The 19,651-nt window shown below is 42.0% G+C and overlaps 2 protein-coding genes and 1 non-coding gene across 9 annotated transcripts in view; 1 reads left to right on the top strand and 2 right to left on the bottom strand.

The window, feature by feature from the left end:
* Nucleotides 1-3,840, top strand: part of APTX (aprataxin) — a 152,312-nt gene extending 148,472 nt beyond the window's left edge. For all 7 annotated transcript variants that reach the window (XM_078781744.1, XM_078781740.1, XM_078781743.1 and 4 more), the window contains one exon: nucleotides 3,431-3,840. In XM_078781744.1, the coding sequence (XP_078637870.1) occupies nucleotides 3,431-3,603 (173 nt within the window). In that variant the 3' untranslated portion in view covers nucleotides 3,604-3,840. The remainder of the gene's footprint in view (nucleotides 1-3,430) is intronic.
* A 195-nt stretch (nucleotides 3,841-4,035) lies between these two features.
* SSR2 (signal sequence receptor subunit 2) lies at nucleotides 4,036-11,409 on the bottom strand. Its single transcript, XM_068122359.2, has 6 exons — nucleotides 11,049-11,409; nucleotides 9,181-9,338; nucleotides 7,915-8,013; nucleotides 7,461-7,569; nucleotides 7,162-7,239; nucleotides 4,036-4,708 (listed from the first exon to the last, which is right to left on the bottom strand). Exons 1-6 carry the CDS (start codon nucleotides 11,049-11,051, stop codon nucleotides 4,598-4,600), a joined length of 558 nt encoding a protein of 185 aa, XP_067978460.1. The 5' UTR covers nucleotides 11,052-11,409; the 3' UTR covers nucleotides 4,036-4,597.
* Nucleotides 8,204-8,334, bottom strand: LOC137414416 (small Cajal body-specific RNA 8). Its single transcript, XR_010981892.1, has one exon.
* Nucleotides 11,410-19,651: the final 8,242 nt, after the last annotated feature.

The following is a 19,651-nucleotide window of genomic DNA, read 5'->3' as shown; positions in this document are numbered from 1 at the left end:
CCAGATCTGGATTCATGGTAAAAAAAAAAAAAAAATCTCTCGGCTCATATCAAGAACAATTTAACACTTTCTGTAGCAGTGGACCTTTAAATAACGAAATTAAATGTTTTTTGTTCTTGTAAATTTATTGTTGATCAAGCTGGCAACTTCCTTTTAATGCATAGTTATCAAATTATTTGAAACTAGCAAAAGTAACTATCCCAAGTTATGGGAAAAGCAAGCAAAAGAAGGAAGGAAAGGAAAAGCAAGGAAAAAGGCTTAAGTTAATCTATTAATTTAATTTATTTTATGGACTTTGAAAAAGTCAATTTGGTTTGCACTCCTGGTTTCGCTCAGAGCCGAAGCTCTGAGTTACTTGCACCGCCATTTCGTGGTGGGTGATAACATCGGGCAGCAGATTCAGTCTTAAAAAAAAAAAAAAAGGGATCTTTAACATCCACCAACTAATGTCAGTAGATGGGACATGCCCAGTTTAACAGCCATCAAGGGAGCCACACATTGATTGATTCACCCAGTCTGAAACACTGGGATTATTTTACGACTGGCCCGTGATTCAAACCCAGGTTAGACAGCTTCGAACGAGTGTGCATACGTCAAGGCCATCCCGTCAGCCCAGATTGTCTCTTAATGCACTGTTAAACAAACTGTGATTCCATGTGTTTATACGTTTAAAATGTATCTCTCTTGTTATTATGCTCTTCTGGTTGAGTGTGGAGCTTTGTCTGCGTGTGGGGCTTTTCAAAAGCAGCGCCAGAAACGGGAGACGGACGAACGTGCAAACATACAAGCGCAGGGACAAACGCCACACTTCACATTATATAGATTGCATTTTTGAAGGGTACAAAGATGCTGGTTCTTTTAGATGGAATTTTGAACAAAACAAAGGCTCATCAGAATTTAAATGTAGTATTCTAGATAGCCACACAAGGGGTATGGTTGTGATGGCAGAGCCTTTTAAAAATAATATAATGCCCTTGTACTGTATGAGAAAGTTCTGCCATGAGCCTTTAACTAAAGGAAAAACTGGAATTATCTTAGACGTCGCGACATCGACCGATATCCCTCCCCCCACATTATCATAATACTGTACCAAGTTTGACTTGCGTAGATCCCTCAGCCATTCTTAAGTTATTGCAGTAAAAAATAATTTTTACTTAACATGACCTCTGACCTCAAAATCTCAATTAATATATATATATATATATATATATTTTTTTTTTTTGTATACAGGATCAAGGCTCATGAAAGAGCTAACATTTATCACAAAAAATCAAACAGACATAAAACATATAATAAGGGGAGCGGTAAACAAGATGGGGAGAGAAGGGGAAGCACACAAACAACATTTGAGAGCAGGGACATCGGGAGATCTGTGGGAGGAAGCGTGGGGGTGGGAGAAGTATAAAACAAGGACACTGCAAAGACTTCCAGGAAAGAGGTTGGTTGTTCAAAAAAGTGGATCTGGGGTGAAATTAGCGGGGGTAGAAAAGATAAAGGTTTTGGATGGGGGAAGAGATGGTGGAGAACAGCTGTTTTAAAGACCTGGAGGGAGGAGTGCGATTGAAGAGAGTGAGGGAGTTTGTTCCAGAGGCGGAAGTAAAGAGGAATGAAGGTGAGCAGAGAGTCTTGATTTTGGCAGTTTAACCATAAGAGGGTTGCTGGCAGATCTTGTGCGACCTGGAGGAATATTTGGAGGACAGAGGACAGAGCACAGAAATAGCTGGGGGAGCAAGGCCTGAGAGGATTCGGTGGAAGACAAAGACCACCAACCTGCCTGCGGTGAGTAAGTGAAAGGCCCTCGGAGTTAGCTTCATCGCGGGAGATTCCAATGATTCTGAAAGCAATATCATGATAATACTTGTACCAAGTTTCATTTAAATCCCTTCAGGTGTTCAAAAGTTCTTAAATTCTTACCTGACATGACCTCTGACCTCTTTATGCCATAATCCAATCAGTTATTCTTTGCATGATTTATATTTTATTATACAAAGTTTGTTAAAAATCCCATCACTGGTTCACAAGTTGGCCCGGTAACGTAACTTTTAATTAACATGACCGCTGACTTATTGACCCCAAAATCTAGTCTGTTCATCTTTACATAATCATACATACCTTTACCAAGCTTGATTTAGACCCCCTCCCATCAGCCATTAAGTTATCGTGGTAACAAAAACCTATCATGGATGGACGGACAGCCGGAAGGACAACCCAAAAACATGTCTTCATCGACTTAGTCAGCGGAGGCATAAAAATAAATAGCAAAACAAGGACAAGGGGGTGTATAAAAACGACATGAAATTAAATTTACCCTCATTAAGGAACACAATCAACGAAACTAAATTTTCCTTTTTTTACTCAAACAAAAACTTTTTTTAAATTTTACACAACCTTTTGGGTCTCACTATCTGCCATGAACTTTCCTGGGAAACCCACATTTCCAAGCTGGCCTCCAAAGCCAGTCGCCGACTGGGAATCCTCCGTCGTGTGAAGTCCTTCCTTGGCACACCTGAGCTCCTCACCACATACAAGGCTTTCATCCGCAGCTCAATGGAATACTGCTCTCCCCTCTGGGCTGGTGCTCCTGCCTCACACCTAGCTCGTCTTCACGCTTTTGAAACCAAAGCATTCAGAATCATTGCAATCTCCCGCGATGTAGCTAACTCCGAGGGCCTTTCACTCACACTGCAGGCAGGTTGGTGGTCTTTCCGTCCTCTACCGACTCCTCTCCGACCTTGCTCCCCCAGCTCTATCTGTGCTGTCCCCCAAATATTCCTGCAGGTTGCACAAGATCTGCCAGCAACCCTCTTCTGGTGAAATTGCCAAAATCAAGACTCTCTGCTCACCTTCACTCCTTCAATCCTCTTTACTCCCACCTCTGGAACAAACTCCCTCACTCTTCAATCCCACTCCTCCCTCCAGATCTTAAAACCAGCTGTTCACCACCATCTCTTATCTTCCCCCATCCAAAACCTTGATCTCTTCTACCCCTGTTAATTCACCCCACATCCCCTTTTTTGAAATACTGACTTCTTTCCTGGAGGTTCTAGCTGTGTCCATGTGTTTTATACCTCTCCAACCCCCCCCCCCCCCACCCAACCCCCTTCCCATGCCTCCTCCCCCCAAGCCCTCTCCCTCCCACAGATCTCCCGATGTCCCTGTTCTCTGCTGTTGTACTTGTGTGCTTCCCTCTCTCTCGCCATCTTGTCTCCCACTCCCTTTATTGTATGTTTTTTTGTGATTGTCAATTACATGAGCCTCGATCTTGCAAACAAACAAAAAAAAATCCTAAGGGTTGTGGCATCATTTGTGCTTGCAAATTTGAGAAAGCTGTGTTGGTGCATTTGCTATTTATTGTCTTTTTGCAAGCAAGATTACAAGTATTGTGCACAGAATTCTCATCGTTATCCACTTAAACTGTTTTGTGCTGCAGATGTATTGAGGATGGTTGAGGAAAAAGGTCGCGTAAAGACTCGTCCTGACGCAGCCGAACTGCTCAAGGTGCCTATGCAATGTCACATTTGCCTCCAACATCTGCCGACGATCACCAAAATGAAAGAGCACATTGCCACACACCAGGAACTGGAAGAGGGTGGTGTGTCTTGATAATGCAGAATGGCATATCCAGTATTAAAACAAAAAAGTCAAAGGCCTACTTGTGGGAAACCAATTTGTACAGAAATACAATCTGGGCCTACCTTTGTAGTTTTTGGGAGTACATTAAACTGCAATTGTAACATTTTAACTTGCACGTTCGTCGCTTGCTGTTACAAATGTGGACATTTGGTTTGTCACAAAAATAAAGTGCAATTTGAAAAGAAATACACATTGGAAAGAGGTAAACCAAGTACGTTTTCTTTACAAATCATTTGCAGAGCATCTGGACGGGATTATTGAAAAGGACCACATCGTTCATTCAGCAATTCATCAGTAAAGCAAATGTAAACTTTTTTCAAGCTTGCATTTTCCAAGTTTGTGTAAAAAGGGGTGACAGATAAAGTTTGATACAATTAGAATAATGTAAAGTTATGACAGACAGACAGCACAAGAGGCCAAGTTTATTTTTATAATGCAAGAATGGTACTTTTTCACCGATTATGCCAAAAAAAACTTAACTATGGATCTAAATTCGTGAGGTATATGAATTTAGTTGGTGCAGATTACCTGTGAACACAGCATTAGTTCACATGCAACACCAGATCACTGCTTAATAAACCAAGCCAGATTTTTTTTTTTTATTGTGCATGGCAGGGTTGCGTCGATTGACTTCCAGGGCACTTGCAAACATGCCTTGTGTGACAGATTATGGGATGGCTTTCAAAGCTACCCATTTCAATCCTTTCTCCAATTTATTCCTCAGATGTAATCACTCCCACCCACAAAAATTTACAACAATATGTGAATGGCAAGTGAGAAAAATGACAAAACCTTATAAGATCCATTAAAATCAAAAGCTGAAGTGTGTTCACCCTCAAATGACAAGTGTGTTGCAGGAGCTTTTGTTTTTGGTGAAGCACAGGACAAAACCCTCAATTGCGACAAATCAAAAATTAATTTGCTGCAGAGCTCAAGTCCTGAATATATGCCAGATCCACGATGCTCAATTCTTCTTCTGTTTCGCTGCACTGTAGCGCTGCATGCTGTTGTACCAAATGAACAGCGGCATTCCGATCGATGGCAGTGTGAACAGACCGAATGCGAACCAGTCCATCTGCACACAAATCGGCAATTCGTCAAACATGGTTGCTTTCTCACCAACGGCCAAAACGAGTGAATATTGCATTTCTTAAAAAGCGCAGCAAAATTGTTCTCAACTATAGACTAGTCAGCCTTGCCCCCATTTGCAGGTGAAATAATATTTGCAAAGTCATTCATCTTGAACTCAAATAAACTAGTTTTAAACCAGAACAAACATGGACATTGTGCTTCTGACCCAGCAATGGATGGATGGAGTTTCAATTATATACCATGATCACTAATCTGACATCGTGCTTTACTCTTCAAACGTGAAGACGACCACCACAGATAAAAATGGTTGTTCTCCATTCACTCTAACCTTTAAAAGCTGGTATAACTCAGGGTAGTGTTGCAGATCAAATCCCTTTAATCTGGATTTGCAGACATGATCTTTACATCTTATGTAAAGTATGCAACTTTGCTGATGACAACCATGAGCCAGTTTTTCTCATCCTCAATATAAATCTCTGTATGCTGAACTCTAGAAGATCCTCCCAATGCCAACCGATTATGGGTCTTGCTTTATCCCACTCTCCCTCCTCCCCCCCCCCCCCCTTCTCCCACCCACCCCAAATGTTTTGGTCTTACACCACAAGCTCATTCTCCAGTCATATCTTGATTGTCCACTAAATCCAGACTGACAACGTATTATCATATTATTTCCATATTACCCACACCAACAGTAGTAATATCTCCTATTACCCTAACAACCCCACACCAACACAAGTGCGAAAATTGGTTTTTCAACACTAACACAAGTGTGAAGTGGGTTTTTTTCACACACTAACACAAGTGCGAAAAGTGGTTTTTCAACACTAACAAGTGCGAAAAGTGGTTTTTCAACACTAACACAAGTGCGAAAAGCGGTTTTTCAACACTAACACAAGTGCGAAAAGCGGTTTTTCAACACTAACACAAGTGCGAAAAGTGGTTTTTCAACACTAACACAAGTGCGAAAAGTGGTTTTTCAACACTATCACAAGTGCAAAAAGTGGCTTTTCCACACTAATACAAGTGCGAAAAGTGGTTTTTCAACACTAACACAAGTGCGAAAAGTGGTTTTTCAACACTATCACAAGTGCAAAAAGTGGTTTTTCAACACTAACACAAGTGCGAAAAGTGGTTTTTCAACACTAACACAAGTGCGAAAAGTGGTTTTTCAACACTATCACAAGTGCAAAAAGTGGTTTTTCAACACTAACACAAGTGCGAAAAGTGGTTTTTCAACACTAACACAAGTGCGAAAAGTGGTTTTTCAACACTAACAAGTGCGAAAAGTGGTCACTCCAATCAGAGCCAATCCAATCGCTCCAAAAGAGCCGTCGGCTACAATCAGTAGTTGCATTTTCCTCATCTGCAGAACAGTATTCATCTTCTGTACAATCCATTTGTACTCAATATTGTGTACAGCTATTGTACTCGTCTTGGCTGAATTTGCTCGCTTGTTCTGATTATTCCCAGAGATTTGGACCCTACTGCTCTTCAAATTAGCAGGAGCGAAAGAAATTCACAATCCAAGAGCCAATTAATTTCCTGTTCCATAAATCCAAACAAACAACAAAAAATCAAAATAAATCAATTTCCAGACAACATGGTCAGGCCATGCATTAAATAGTCCCGCTTATGAGAACTCGTGCATTATGTACACTTGGTCCTCCGAACGACGTTAAATTGATCAATTTATCTCACAATAATTAATGTAAATAGAGGCCGTTAGGTTCCTTCGTCCACATTAAATGAATCGCATTTTAGTAAATTCGCACACTTTTAATTGTTTAAATATTTTGTATTGTACATTGTAATACAGTACAGTGAGTACCCGGTTTACAAACATCCGTCCATACATTGTACTTTATAATCACGTTTCATCTTTTGTACATCCATCCATTCACACAAACACGGCCTTTTTGAAACCCACACCTCACGCCAATGCCTAATGTAGGAAATCGGACCTGGAGAGTTCATTACCCATTCACACATCAACACGGGCTTTGCTCCAGCACTCCCGCACCATTTCAGTCATTCTCCCCACGTGACAGAGAAGGCTTCTGCTGGTTGGTGAGATGACCGATGACCATCAATGATTGACCGCTTGCTGCTGTGCATCTTTTATTTATAAATTTCATAGTACCACAAAAGACTTTCCATGATATATCTATAACCGACGACATAATAGAGAGTTATGTTTAAATAATCACGACGTTCTGTGAAGCATTGGTATCGACCTCATAATGAAACATTAACCAGGACGACGGCAGGTGGACACCCTGTACCTTTAAAAACCCAAATTGGGAAGGGATGTGGGGGGTTAGGGGAAGAAATCACGTAACCAAGGCAATATAGATGAAGATGAAGCTCCACTAAACACCGTCAAATGCCAAAACTTGTGCACCACAATCAAATAATGTTCCACGTCGTGGCACTTACATAATGTGGTGAGAACTTTCTGTCATACTCTTTCTGTGCGAGAATTCCACCTTGCCCAGGGAAGCTCGTGTGCCCAACCTGCGAAGAGGTCAACTCTAGGTTTATCCTGGCAGTCGAGCTTGGCAAGTAATGAGCATTTTAAAAGACAAGCAGTTACTGTAAATACCTCATGACTTTTGCTACTTCACTCAAATTCCATCACCACAACACACCCCTTCCTTGCAGCCGACAAGCTTTTACACCAACTGCGTGTCTCGGCATTTTATAAGAATGCACCATGGTTGAGAATATGCTATTACCACAACGTCGGCCCCTTCATGTGGCAAATAAGAGATGGAAGCCGAGGAAAAGTTGAAGAGGCCTGGTACGAGCGGTCGCAGCACGACAGAGTGCGTCACGTTGCTGGCACTGGAAGCTGAATAATCAAGGAGTTTTAAACGGAGTGTCCAAACTGAGAATATGGTTGACAGAATGACTGAGAAGCCAGAAGATACTACCAAATTGTGTTGACATTTTATTTTCATAACCTGAGCTCACAATGCCAGAATCGTAGTCGTTTCATAACAATCCTGATTCTATAATATATGTACGAGCTCAATCATCCTCAAATCTATGCCAATTTTTGTTTTTTTTTTTTTCAAAGTTCAAGACAAATTCAGGAATTCCCCAAAAATCTGGAGTTGCAAAAAAAAAAAAAAAAAAAAAAAAAAAAAAAAAAAAAAAAAAAAAAAAAAAAAAAAAAAAAAAAGATACGGAGGGATGCGCTCCCACTTGACATTCAACATGCCGGACACGATCCCGAACTGCTCTGGATGGAACGCGTCATCGTTCAGCTCCACATCCAAAGCTGCACTGCAATGTCAGGCAAACACAAAAACACATGAAGTCAGGTGGCCCAAATTAGCAAAGACCGAGGGTTTTATTGGTTTCTTTATTTTTATTTATGCAACAAAATTTATTAACGTTGAGCACAAAGTATCGAACTACCTAATAGCATGACTATTTCACCAAAGAAAAGTTTTAAACTGTGCGTAATAATGTTAGGTGTATGCCTCGTATCTGTCCGTGATGGTTGCTTTCCATCCACCACGGTCATCAAAAGGCACCTTTTATGTCGGGAGGTCAAGTGATACCCTGCCTGAACGTTCGGCAGGATATGTATTATACCTCCCACCAAGCACAGTGCAAAATAAATAATTAATACAAAAAAAGGACCCGTCATAAGGAGGTAAACATCAAAGCCTTTCAAAGAGTGCAATGTTAACGATGAGTATTACAATAGATATTTATTTATAGCACAGTATATGCAATGAGTTGCTTCAAACCATTTCAAATGAGCCAAAGGTTTTCGCATCAGGGGATTAGCTTCATGTTACGCAACACCACAAATATCTTAAAGGAAATATTATCCCAAGCTGCTCGATCTACCAGACAACCCCATTGATGATGCTGCTGGCAGGAATGCGCTGCATACGTCAAAGGATGCAATTGCTCAAAGTAGTCCTGAAAAGTATTTTGCCCAAGGTAATTGCTAATCTCAGCACAATTATAGAACGGTCTGCATTGGTGACATAAAAGTATAAATAAAAAAATAAAAATAAAACATTAGGTACGTTTTCAGGTAGGTTAACTGTCAAACACGAGCCTTATGCACACACTGTGGCACGCTTATCCGGAATCTCAGAGCTTCCGGTCCAAGCTACAACCTTTCTATAAATTTCATGCATTCACTTTTATTTAATTAAGAGATATGTGTGGGAAGCAACTCATACATTATAGAGCGAGAACATTTTTCTCAAACGTGACATCAAGGTAACTCTCCTAGCAATAGATTACCTCTAACAAACCGGTCGGTGCAAGTTGTTCGAGATTCAAATATGGAACAAAACCTACATATTGTACCCGATTCCGCTTCCAAGGACATCCCTTTCTTTTTCCCCTATAAATATAGAATACAACGATTTCCCCCAGAGTACTCAGTTAAGCCAATGCAAAAGTGTCCAATTGTGCTAATCATACCTGGAACCCACATTGTAGATGGTATACTGCACTGTGAGGTCCTGTCCCTCCACAGCATACTTGTTCAAAAGGGTCTTTGAACAAAGCAGTCTTGCTCCTTCGTCTGCGTGGCTCCCTCCGAGGTTCAGGAACGCCAGAAAACCCAGGAGTAATAACCGCTGTGAGCAAATACATAAAACCATGAAAGCTTTCCAAAAGTTTCCAACAGTACACCATGTTGGCTCGGTCCCATTAAGGAACACCAACAACAGAGTACAGTTCGACATTCTAATGAGCATGCCACCATCGAGAACAGCTGTCCAGCAAGCAAGGCTCAGAACTAACATTTCCACCACCAGGTGGTCTTCATCCAGAACTGTAGGCATCCTCCGGGGTTGGGTTCATCCTTTCTATTTTTTAATTAACATGTTCTTCTGAATTTAAATCGTGTTTTCAGAGTCAAGAGGCTCTATATGGACCACGCACCAAACCCATGAGTGGGAAAGAGCTGTCAAGTTCCAGAAGACTTCATATAGCTTTCCCAATTATTTTAACAACTTTAATATAGATTTGCAGAGTCAGAGGGTGATTAAGGTTCAACCGCCAGAGCACACTACTCACAATAAGTTAGGGATATTGGCAGGTTCTTTGGTGTGGTTGATTTTGTGTATTAATTATGTTGAAAAAAGTTGCTGGTCCTAATTCTATGGTTATTAATGTGTGAAAAACACAGCATTCTTGATTTCCATACCGTAACCCCTATAAAAAAAAATAAACTCCCTCCCACAATATCCCTAACTTATTGTGAGTAGTGTATATCTGGTAGGCCTAATCAAATGATCCCCATCTTTCTAATATTGTGGAAAAGGCCAGATCTTTGTCCCCCGTACCAAATATTCAGGGACCTTAAACCGCTTGCAGGACACAGAAGGTAACCTACCTTATCCTACAGTAGGGTGGCACCCTATCTACAATAAATGGACGAGCTGCGAGACTGTACGTGTGTGTGTGTGTGTATTACATGTACGTGTGTGTGTGTGTGTGTGTGTGTGTGTGTGTGTGTGTGTGTGTGTATTACATGTACGTGTGTGTGTATTACATGTACGTGTGTGTGTGTACGTGGGTATTACATGTAAGTGTGTGTGTGTACGTGGGTATTACATGTATGTATGTGTGTGTGTGTGTGTGTGTTTTACATGTACGTGTGTGTGTGTGTGTGTGTATTACATGTACGTGTGTGTGTGTGTATTACATGTACGTGTGTGTGTGTACGTGGGTATTACATGTAAGTGTGTGTGTGTACGTGGGTATTACATGTATGTGTATGTGTGTGTGTGTGTTTTACATGTACGTGTGTGTGTGTGTGTGTGTGTGTGTACGTGGGTATTACATGTACGTGTGTGTGTGTGTGTGTGTGTACGTGTGTGTGTGTGTGTGTGTGTGTCTGCAGTACGTTTGTGTTCTACTGGAATATTCTGATATGGAATGTGATACACCAAAATGATCGTTATGATCTCCCGAGTTGATTAGAGTGAATAACTACAAATAATTCAGAATAATTCCCATGTTTTAAACACACACACCATCACCATGTTGAGGTGTATAGATAAGTTTAATAATAATAGGGCCTTACATGGCATTCAAATTCCAAAAGAAAGAAATAAAAACGATAACGTTATAACATAGCGTATATTATTATTAATTAATACTAATGATAGCAACCACAATAATAATAATAGTATCATTAAGCAATAATATTAATAATAACGAACGCATATGAAGAATGAAACGTTGAGCGCTTGCACGTTGTGAATGAGCGAATAGAGATAACTTCGCCATGTAAAACAACCACCACAACTCAAAAGGAATGACAAACACGTCTCTCTTACCATGTTGATTAGTCGGGCCGAGTGACGTGTCCTTTTCGCACCGACGGAAAGACCAACAATACGGCACCGAGACGACCACGGACCAGGCTCTCCGCCGTCCAAACTCCGCTTTATTGTCTTTCAAGAAACTACAGATCGAAGACCGCGATGTTCAAACTGAGAAAAAGTCAACGCAAACCACGAGGACGTCGCGTTAAATCACCACATCCCGGAAACCGAGCCCAATGCATTGTGGGTTACGACTCCAGCCAATCGTCAACACGTGCGAGGCCACGTCCACCAAACGGGCGCCTTTCAATGGACGCTTGCCAATGACGTCAGGAACTACGTGCGTGTCGCTGCGCCGCCATGTTCGAAAACCTACCCTCGACGAGGTGACTGCAACGTCACGGTTTCGTTTCACGAAAACCTATTGTGCGTCTATCCTGAAGTGAACAATCCCTTTGTGATTATGTTTGAGGTTTTCTGCAATAACTGTTGATGACGGTTCGCTTAATAAACTTTACTTTTTCAAACTTTGTTTTCATGCTTGACTATGCCACAATGGTCGGTCCCAAAGACGCCGATGGTAAGTACAAATTGATAAATTGACGCGACGTCATCGATGTGTACCTTACGGGCCATCTATTTAGTACGTACGCACTTGAGTGGGGAGCTACATTATTGCGAAAAAGGAGAATGGAGGAGGTTATAAAGAGCGTATGGAGGAGTAGGGAGATGATTTGGGGAGAACAGACGATCGATGGATTCAAGAGATAGGACAGGGTGAGGTTAATTAAACAATTGCACAATTGCATATGATTTGATATTAGGAAGACATTCGGACACGGCGAACGTTCTGCGAGTCGTGTTTTATCGCACACCCACAATACAAAAACACACCCTTAAAGCCCAAAGGACAAGATGAATCGGACCAATGACGGATTGGTCACCTGTTGAGGTCATGTTTTACCGGGGACTTATAAAAGTTCTTATTAAAGTTCACAAATATCAAAAATTAATAAAACAAAAGAAAGTTCAAAGATAGTAAAATAATGAAGTCAAAATATTATAATATGTGATCGGCTTTCGAGTCATAACCACATAAACACACACACACACACACACACGTACACACAAACACACACACACACATAAACACACACACATACACACATACATACACACACACACACACACATAGATACACATACATACACACACATAGATACACATACACACACACACACACACACACACATAGACACACACACATACACACATACAAAGGTGGGCGGTCCGCTTCGAAAGTCCGCTTATCCGCTGCAGCGGACTAACGTTTTCGAAGCGGATAAGCGAATCGGAACAACCCCCGGAAACCGAAGCGGATAAGCGTAAGCGGAATACCAAAAAATTAAAGCGCATCGCGATTCGCCAAATCAGCTGTTAGCCTGAGCCGTTACTCTAGAATTGTGAATATTTATTTAAGTGAATAATAAGTGAAAACTGAATATTTTATTGGACGCTAGAGCGGCAATAACGTCAAGATGGAGAGATTTCCGACTCTCCAGCCCAGCGGCAGTGCCAGGGACAGGCACACGAGCGACGCAAACCAGCAGTCCAGCCCGGCTCGAGCAGTATGGACTACCTGTTCGCCATGGAGGAGGGGCAGCAGGAGGAGAACCTCGAGGAGAAGATCAGGGAAGAGGTCAACAACTGGTCGAGGAAGCCGCTGAGGGGGAACCCGGGGCTCTCGCCCAATCTCTTTCCGCTCGAGTTCCCTCATGCTTGGGTAACTCTATTTCTCAGGCATAACACGCCGCTCCCGAGCTCTGCCTCGGTCGAGCGCGTGTTCAGCTACGGGTCGGACATCCTCAGGCCTAAGAGGTCGGCCCTGGCTGCACCGAACTTCGAGGCCCTCGTCTTCATGAAGGGCAACCTCCAAATCCTCAAGAAGGCCCACGAGGTGGAGGAGGAAGACGAGGACTAGTCAACAGACTGCTAGTCTGTTGACTAGTAGACTCTCTTGTCAAAGAAAGGACGGGCAAATTGATTTTTCTTTAATGTTACTTGCATATATTAAAATTATATTTAAATTAACTGTAGAGTAGAGTAGAGTCGAGTGGAAAACTTTATTTCAATAAATTTTGAATACATTTTATTTAAATAAAAATGTATATTTTTGATCTTAAAAGCTTTGTTTGTCTTTGTAGTAGTTAGAAATGGCTATTTAGGCTTAAAAAGCATTAAATTCCCTTTAGAAACGTCAAAAATCGCTTTAAAAACGTCGAGGCGCTTTTAAAAAATCGAATCGAAGCGGATAAGCGGATAAGCGGTAAGCGGACTAAGATTTTCGGCCGCTGAAGCGGATAAGCGAATCGGACTACACGGGCTGGCGGAGCGGATAAGCGGTAAGCGGACTTAAAATTTTCCGAATCGCGCCCACCTTTACACATACACACACAATCCGGGGTTCGGTGATGATTCTGAAACGACCCCATGCAACAAAACTCTGACAAAGGTGAGCAGCTTGTAGACACAGGGCCATAGGGTGGATATCTATTTATTTTTTTGATTTCATGACCTGAACCTAGGGATTGGGCAAGAAGGGTGTGGGATGAAGCCTTATGACCTCCAAAACATCTTGTTTTTTTTCACAAGCGATATCGTGGTACGTTACCGAGAACCGCTGCCCCAAAACACCAGTATACACCAATTGTATGTTACATTTGAAATACCCATTTACACAGTAACAAAACAACACAAACTATATGATGTCATGTGCACATTGGTCTTGGCAGCAATATTTATTAATTCAGACCCCCAAAAGTAGTAAAAATGTTGTTTTAACGACTTGGTAAAATAACATGCTGTTGATGCATTTATCAGAAAGTCATGTTTTTGGACCTTAAAACCTGCATAATTTTAAATTTTTGTACAATATTTGTGATTGGTGTTGCTACTACGATGCATGGTGGTTTACCAATGCTATTTTGAAACTGTTAATAGGTCCAATAAGTGTGTAAGGGGTGATATTTTAACCCATCAAAGACAATTACGCGGCGTACAAGCGAACCAGTGCGCATTGACGTCATGATAAACTCGAGATGGGCTGAACTATAGCCACAATTTGTCTCTTCGGCTTGGTCATGTTGAAACTTGTCCAAAACATCATACAAATAGTGCAGTTATTTCATCCTCTTCAGCATCAGAGTCTTCCTCATCTTCAGTTCTGGAGTCTTTATCATCATTCTTATCATCAAAGTCAACATGGCCAGTTATGTTTGAGCAGTCGTTCCTGCCGCACTTGCACAAATCTGTGCACGGAATGTTATTCTGTAGGCAAGTGCATGTAGTTTCGTTGCTGCATCGTGTCTTCTTGCAGCTTCCAGTGCAGTTAGCAAGCTCCATCACGCTGTCTGGTGCAGGTGGAAGTGTCATCCAGTCTATGGCAAGTTCCTCTTCCATCATCCATCCATAGCCATCAGGGTCGGGAATGTCAGGGATGGGCTGCAGTCTCCTCTTGTAAATTCCTGAAATATTGAAGTGATCAATAACATTAAGAATGGAGATACACATATTTCCAAAACAACATCAGAGGTATATCATTAACACTAATAACAGAACAATCATATTATTGGGAAATTCTGTGTAGAGAAACATGCGAAATCCAAAATATCCTGCTCTGACTGAGTGTGGAGCAAAAAAATCTCTGGATCATCTACATGTCATGTTATCTTAACCACTCAACTGTACAGATAGTTACTTCAATTACTCTTTCAAATAGACCTGTTAATTTTGAACATTTACAAAGCATTGTTGTGACATTCAATATTTTGTTTTCAATTCAATAAACTTTCCAAATAATCATCTTCATTAACACATGCTGCACCATATACTAGTACTCCTGTCCAAACATAAATTACAGGTGACGTTCAATATTCAAAGAAACAACCAATTAACTTACCAGCTTGGTAATTGGCTCTCTTGATGTGCTATCTCAGGGCATCTTGGTTGGGAGGCATTGTGATCTCAGACGTTCTAGCAAGACGAAACATGTTGTACCTGGCCTCATTCACAGTAGTGATATTGTGCTGTCCATATAACTTGCAGACAAATGTCTCCAGTGCTTCCATCATGTCTGGATGTATGTCAAACCGTTCTCCAAGGTCCTTCAAGGCACCGCACAGCTCTGGATTCTTTAGTATGATGTTTAAGGCCTTCTTTTTGCCTTTGCCATAGAAGGCGCTTACACTATCACAGCCAGTAAAACAGTGTAGGCCTATCAAAGCTTGGCTGACATCCCCAATGCTATCGTAGATTGCTTTCAAGTCAATTGTCCTAAGGTTGACTCCCTTTCCTGTGTGGAAATATAGATGTGCAGAGATTTGGGGTACTAAGGCTATGCCGATTATGAACACATCTGTATCCGGACTAACGATGATGACGTCATTGCTTGTGTGTGCTGCATGCGCGGCATGGAGGAACATCCGTGTGTCCGCCTCTTCATGCGTCGAATTTAGTGATGGCTCTTCTTTCACTTCAACTACCTGATCTGGAGTGCTGCTTCCTGTGAAGATATGGCATTTGGTTCCATGTGCCAAGAACACTGTAATTCCTCTGAGGTATGCTGTCTTGACCTTACTCCACGTCTCAAACAAGTATTCGATTAGCAACTCCTTGTTGTCACCGTTGGAGAGGAACTTCTTCCATTGTTGAGGAAGGGACTGGCCATATATTCGCATCACTTGAGACCCTCTGGCTGCTCTCTTCTCTCGCTCGGCATTCTTAATCGATACCTTTCGATAAGTATCGGTTACGAAATGGATCTCACTGGACTTGTTGCCCTCTGCTCCCTTGACAAGGCGCTTCAGTATTTCGTGGGCCAGATTGAGAAATGTCCTTTCCCCGGTGAGTTTGTTGATATTCAATTTCTGTATGATTGCCATACCATCCATTACATACATGCCTCCTACTGGAATATCAACCACAGGTTTCTCTGCCTGACTTTCAAGTGCATGAAGTAGGTTGGCTTTGTTGGTCTTGACGAGGCAGCCTTGCACACTTGCCAAAGGAAGAGGTAGTGGGCCAAGAGAATAGGACATTAACTCTTGAAGATCAATTTTCCGGAACTGCCCGATGACAACAAGCCTTGCTAAGAGATTTGTGTCAGCCTTCAAAGACACATCCTTTCCACGAATTTTCTTTTTCACAGCCTTAGACATGTTGGTGAATGTCTTAAGTTTCAGTTTCTTCATTGAGCCAAACAGGTCGACTGTCTCCGTCTGAAGTCGTTCTTTACATAGGGTGGTGAACTCTGTTTCTCCTCTTTCATATGCTGTGTTTAGATCTTCCTGAACTTCTCTCATAGCCACCACACCAGATGTAACATGAACCAAGTCCTCTCCATCATATTCAAATGGATTAATCATGCTGTTTGTCATCTCGATTATTTTGTCAACATCAGCTTTGTCACGTAGCATGCGACTTTGTAGTAGATCGGAGCGTGTTGAGCTGTGCTCTTCATATCTGGACTTCCCTGCCATAACCTCGCATTCCCGTGCAATTGACCCCCTCGCGTGGTGTGACCAAATCCATCGGTTAACTGTCCCCTTGCTGGTAGTGAAACCAGTCATGCCCCCCTTGGTCTTGGAATCCCTGTTTGCTGTCTGCTCAATGGTCTGGTCGCAGGCGATTTGGGCAAAAGCTTTGTCGCTTCTCTGGGTAGCGAATTCACCCTCCATAAATTTCTGATGAATGGCGGGATGGGTCTGCTGAACATCTGACATTTCCAGCCAGTATACTGGAAGGTATCTGCTATAATTAATGTGATCATAGGCAAATATCCATGGAAGCATACATCGTATGCTGGCGAGGTGAACATCCCAGTTGGCTTCTCGTGTCCCTCTAATGAATAGCAAGAGAAGCTCCACCGTCTCAATGTATGAACTCCAGAAGCGAAATGTTGGTTTGGTGTCACTTGCTTCTAAGAATTTGTCAAAGGAGGTTTTGAAGTCTTTTAACTTGTCGCTGTTGAGAATGACATGGTAGTTTGGATGTGGGAAAGCTTCAGCTAAGTTTGACAAAAGTTCCTTCACTCTACCCGCCTCATGTTCTGGAATAGATTCAAAATATGCATCCAGGAGCATCTGCTGCATCGCGTCTGACATCAGCTTATGGGCTCGAACTGCCCTGTTGTAATGCTTGCCGCTGAACACTCCATTCACAGACCCCACTGCAACAATCTCTGACTCAACCAGAATGTCTTGGAGACCACCATCTCGAAATCTCTTTCCAATACAGCCAAGAAAGGACATTGCAGTGTGGAATGCCCCAAGTCGAATTACCAGTCTCTTCATGAACTGTGCATTCTTCCATCTAATGAGCTGTGCCTTGCAATAGATGGCTTGGTCAACGACAATGACGACTGCTTCCAACTGTAACTTGTCGGCGATCTGAACACTTCTCTGCAGTATTGTTAGTACCGTATTCATTTCAGTCGGAGTGGCATCAATGACAGGGAGATACCCTATCACGCTCTTTGGTGGAACTTCAACACAAGACAGTAGTTGGTTGAATCCTGTCCAAGATGGCAGAGTCCCGTCAATGTTGTACTTGGTGATGTGGTATGCTAGGTCTATCGTCTTAGGGTGCTGGAGTAATGGGAAGTACGTTGCTCGATCCAATGGAACGCTGGTTGCGAATGGAGCGGGTCCTTCTTTTTTCCCTCCATAATATGTGGCAAGGTTCACTGCAGGTGGCTGCATCGATCTCTCCCGCATCCTCTTAACTGTAGTGACTGGTGCTGGTTGTACTACTTCATGGGATTGACTTGGTCGCTGTATTATAATCCCATTGGTATTGTGCGTTGTTCCGCGCCCAGACAATGTCTCCTCCCCAAAGTCATTATTGTCCCATACGAGTGTGACATGCTTGCCCGCCTGAATGATTGATGGAAGAGCATCCTGTCCACGATGTAGTTCTTGGTTAGCCAGTGCAGTGTCATGATTTAAGACGACAGAGTTTGAGACGCAGTAACCAAACCCGTTCAGTAGGCTGATTAATTGGGCTGAACCTGAGAGATGACGTACTGTCATTGCAAGTGACAAATGTGTGGGCATCTGTTTCCTTCCCTTTGATTGGAGGTATATGATGTCCTGTGCAATTGTGAGAATTCTTCTATGTATTGTAGATTATATCTTTACAAACTCATCAGAATCAGGTTCGTCTGACACTCCCACCATCCATGCAATAAAGTTATAGAGACAGGCAGGTACAATTGCTTCTGCGGCATTTGTTGTCAGGTGCTCAGAGGTTGGGGGCCATGGCATATTTGGCTTGATCTCATCTATTGCATTTCTCAATTGTAGTGCAGTGAAGTAGTGTTCTCTAAGGTTATTCTCAGTATACCCAGGTTGCTTTGGTGGGGTTGGTTCAGAGTCGGATGTTTGTTCTGTCTCTGTTGTGTCATCACCTGAACCATGCATGGTTTCTTGCAACACTTTCTTTTCTTCAACCAGCACTTCAGTGGAGATGTCATTAACATACACAAGGTGTCCTTGGCAGCACATATACGGGGTTAGAAAGCATAGTTGTGGAAATGTTTTCATCAGTCTTGTCTTGAGAAAGCCACTTTTGTAGTTTGATTCTATTCCGTGTGTTGCTTTGATTTGTTTCATGAACATGTCATTAAGTCGTTTCAGTCTGTAGATTTCCTTGTTGTCTATTATAAGATCCTTGACTGTTGCACAAAATAATGTGTATGCTTCTGAGTAGTTGGAGTCTCCTTGTTGCTCTGCATTAGGTGTTGTTGCTAGTTTGCCTAAATACCGGGTATACTCCTTGTAGCAGCGACCATGGTATTTTATCTCTATCGCAACACAATCGCAGTCTTGAATTTGAAGCAGCAGGTTTGTATTGTTGTTGTCTTTAGCGGCTTGCTGCAGTCTTGGTGCCTCAATTGTTGAGCACCTTGTTAGAGGCTCTTTTCTTCGTCCCTTTTTGCCTGTATTGATTGTTCTCTCTTTCTGACAAAGGATGCATATATTAGGCAACACATATTGGGATCTGGCTGAACATTTGGGCTTGCCTAAGCTGGAGCGTAGAGCACGTTTCTTGACTGGTTGTGGGCCTTTATGCACCTCGTCAATGTTGACGTTGATGTCATTGCATGTTGAAGCTGCAATAAATACACATAAAAGAAAACAATTAAAATTATGTGAGTTAAAAATGTCTAGACCTCGTCATGGTTAGCCCGACTAGATTCCCCCCCGCCCCTTCCTCAGACTTCCTTTTAAAAATTTCTTTGTTTCACCTCGGCCCTACCTCCTTGCATAAATATTGGACAGTTCCTTCAATTCAAAATCGTTCAAGACTACACACAAAATCATTTTACATATACCTCACAAAAAAAAAAATCAAACTAAGTTTTGAAGCATTGTCATGATTTATTATTCAAGTTATTCAACCGACCAGTATTGGCTGCATTTTCTTCTCTCTTTTTCATGCTGCTTTGCACCCTGCTCACTCGTTGTTTATCGGTAAATCGTGAATAACACACTTGATGAAACGCTGCATCATGCGGTATAGCTATAGCAGGTATTGTTAGTGTTACCATACTGTTG

This window comes from Myxine glutinosa, chromosome 7, assembly GCF_964187855.1.
Source record: "Myxine glutinosa chromosome 7, kmMyxGlut1.1, whole genome shotgun sequence".
Lineage (NCBI taxonomy): Eukaryota > Metazoa > Chordata > Myxini > Myxiniformes > Myxinidae > Myxine > Myxine glutinosa.
The sequence above is the reverse complement of the archived record's forward strand: the minus strand, read 5'-3'. Positions and strand labels throughout refer to the sequence as shown.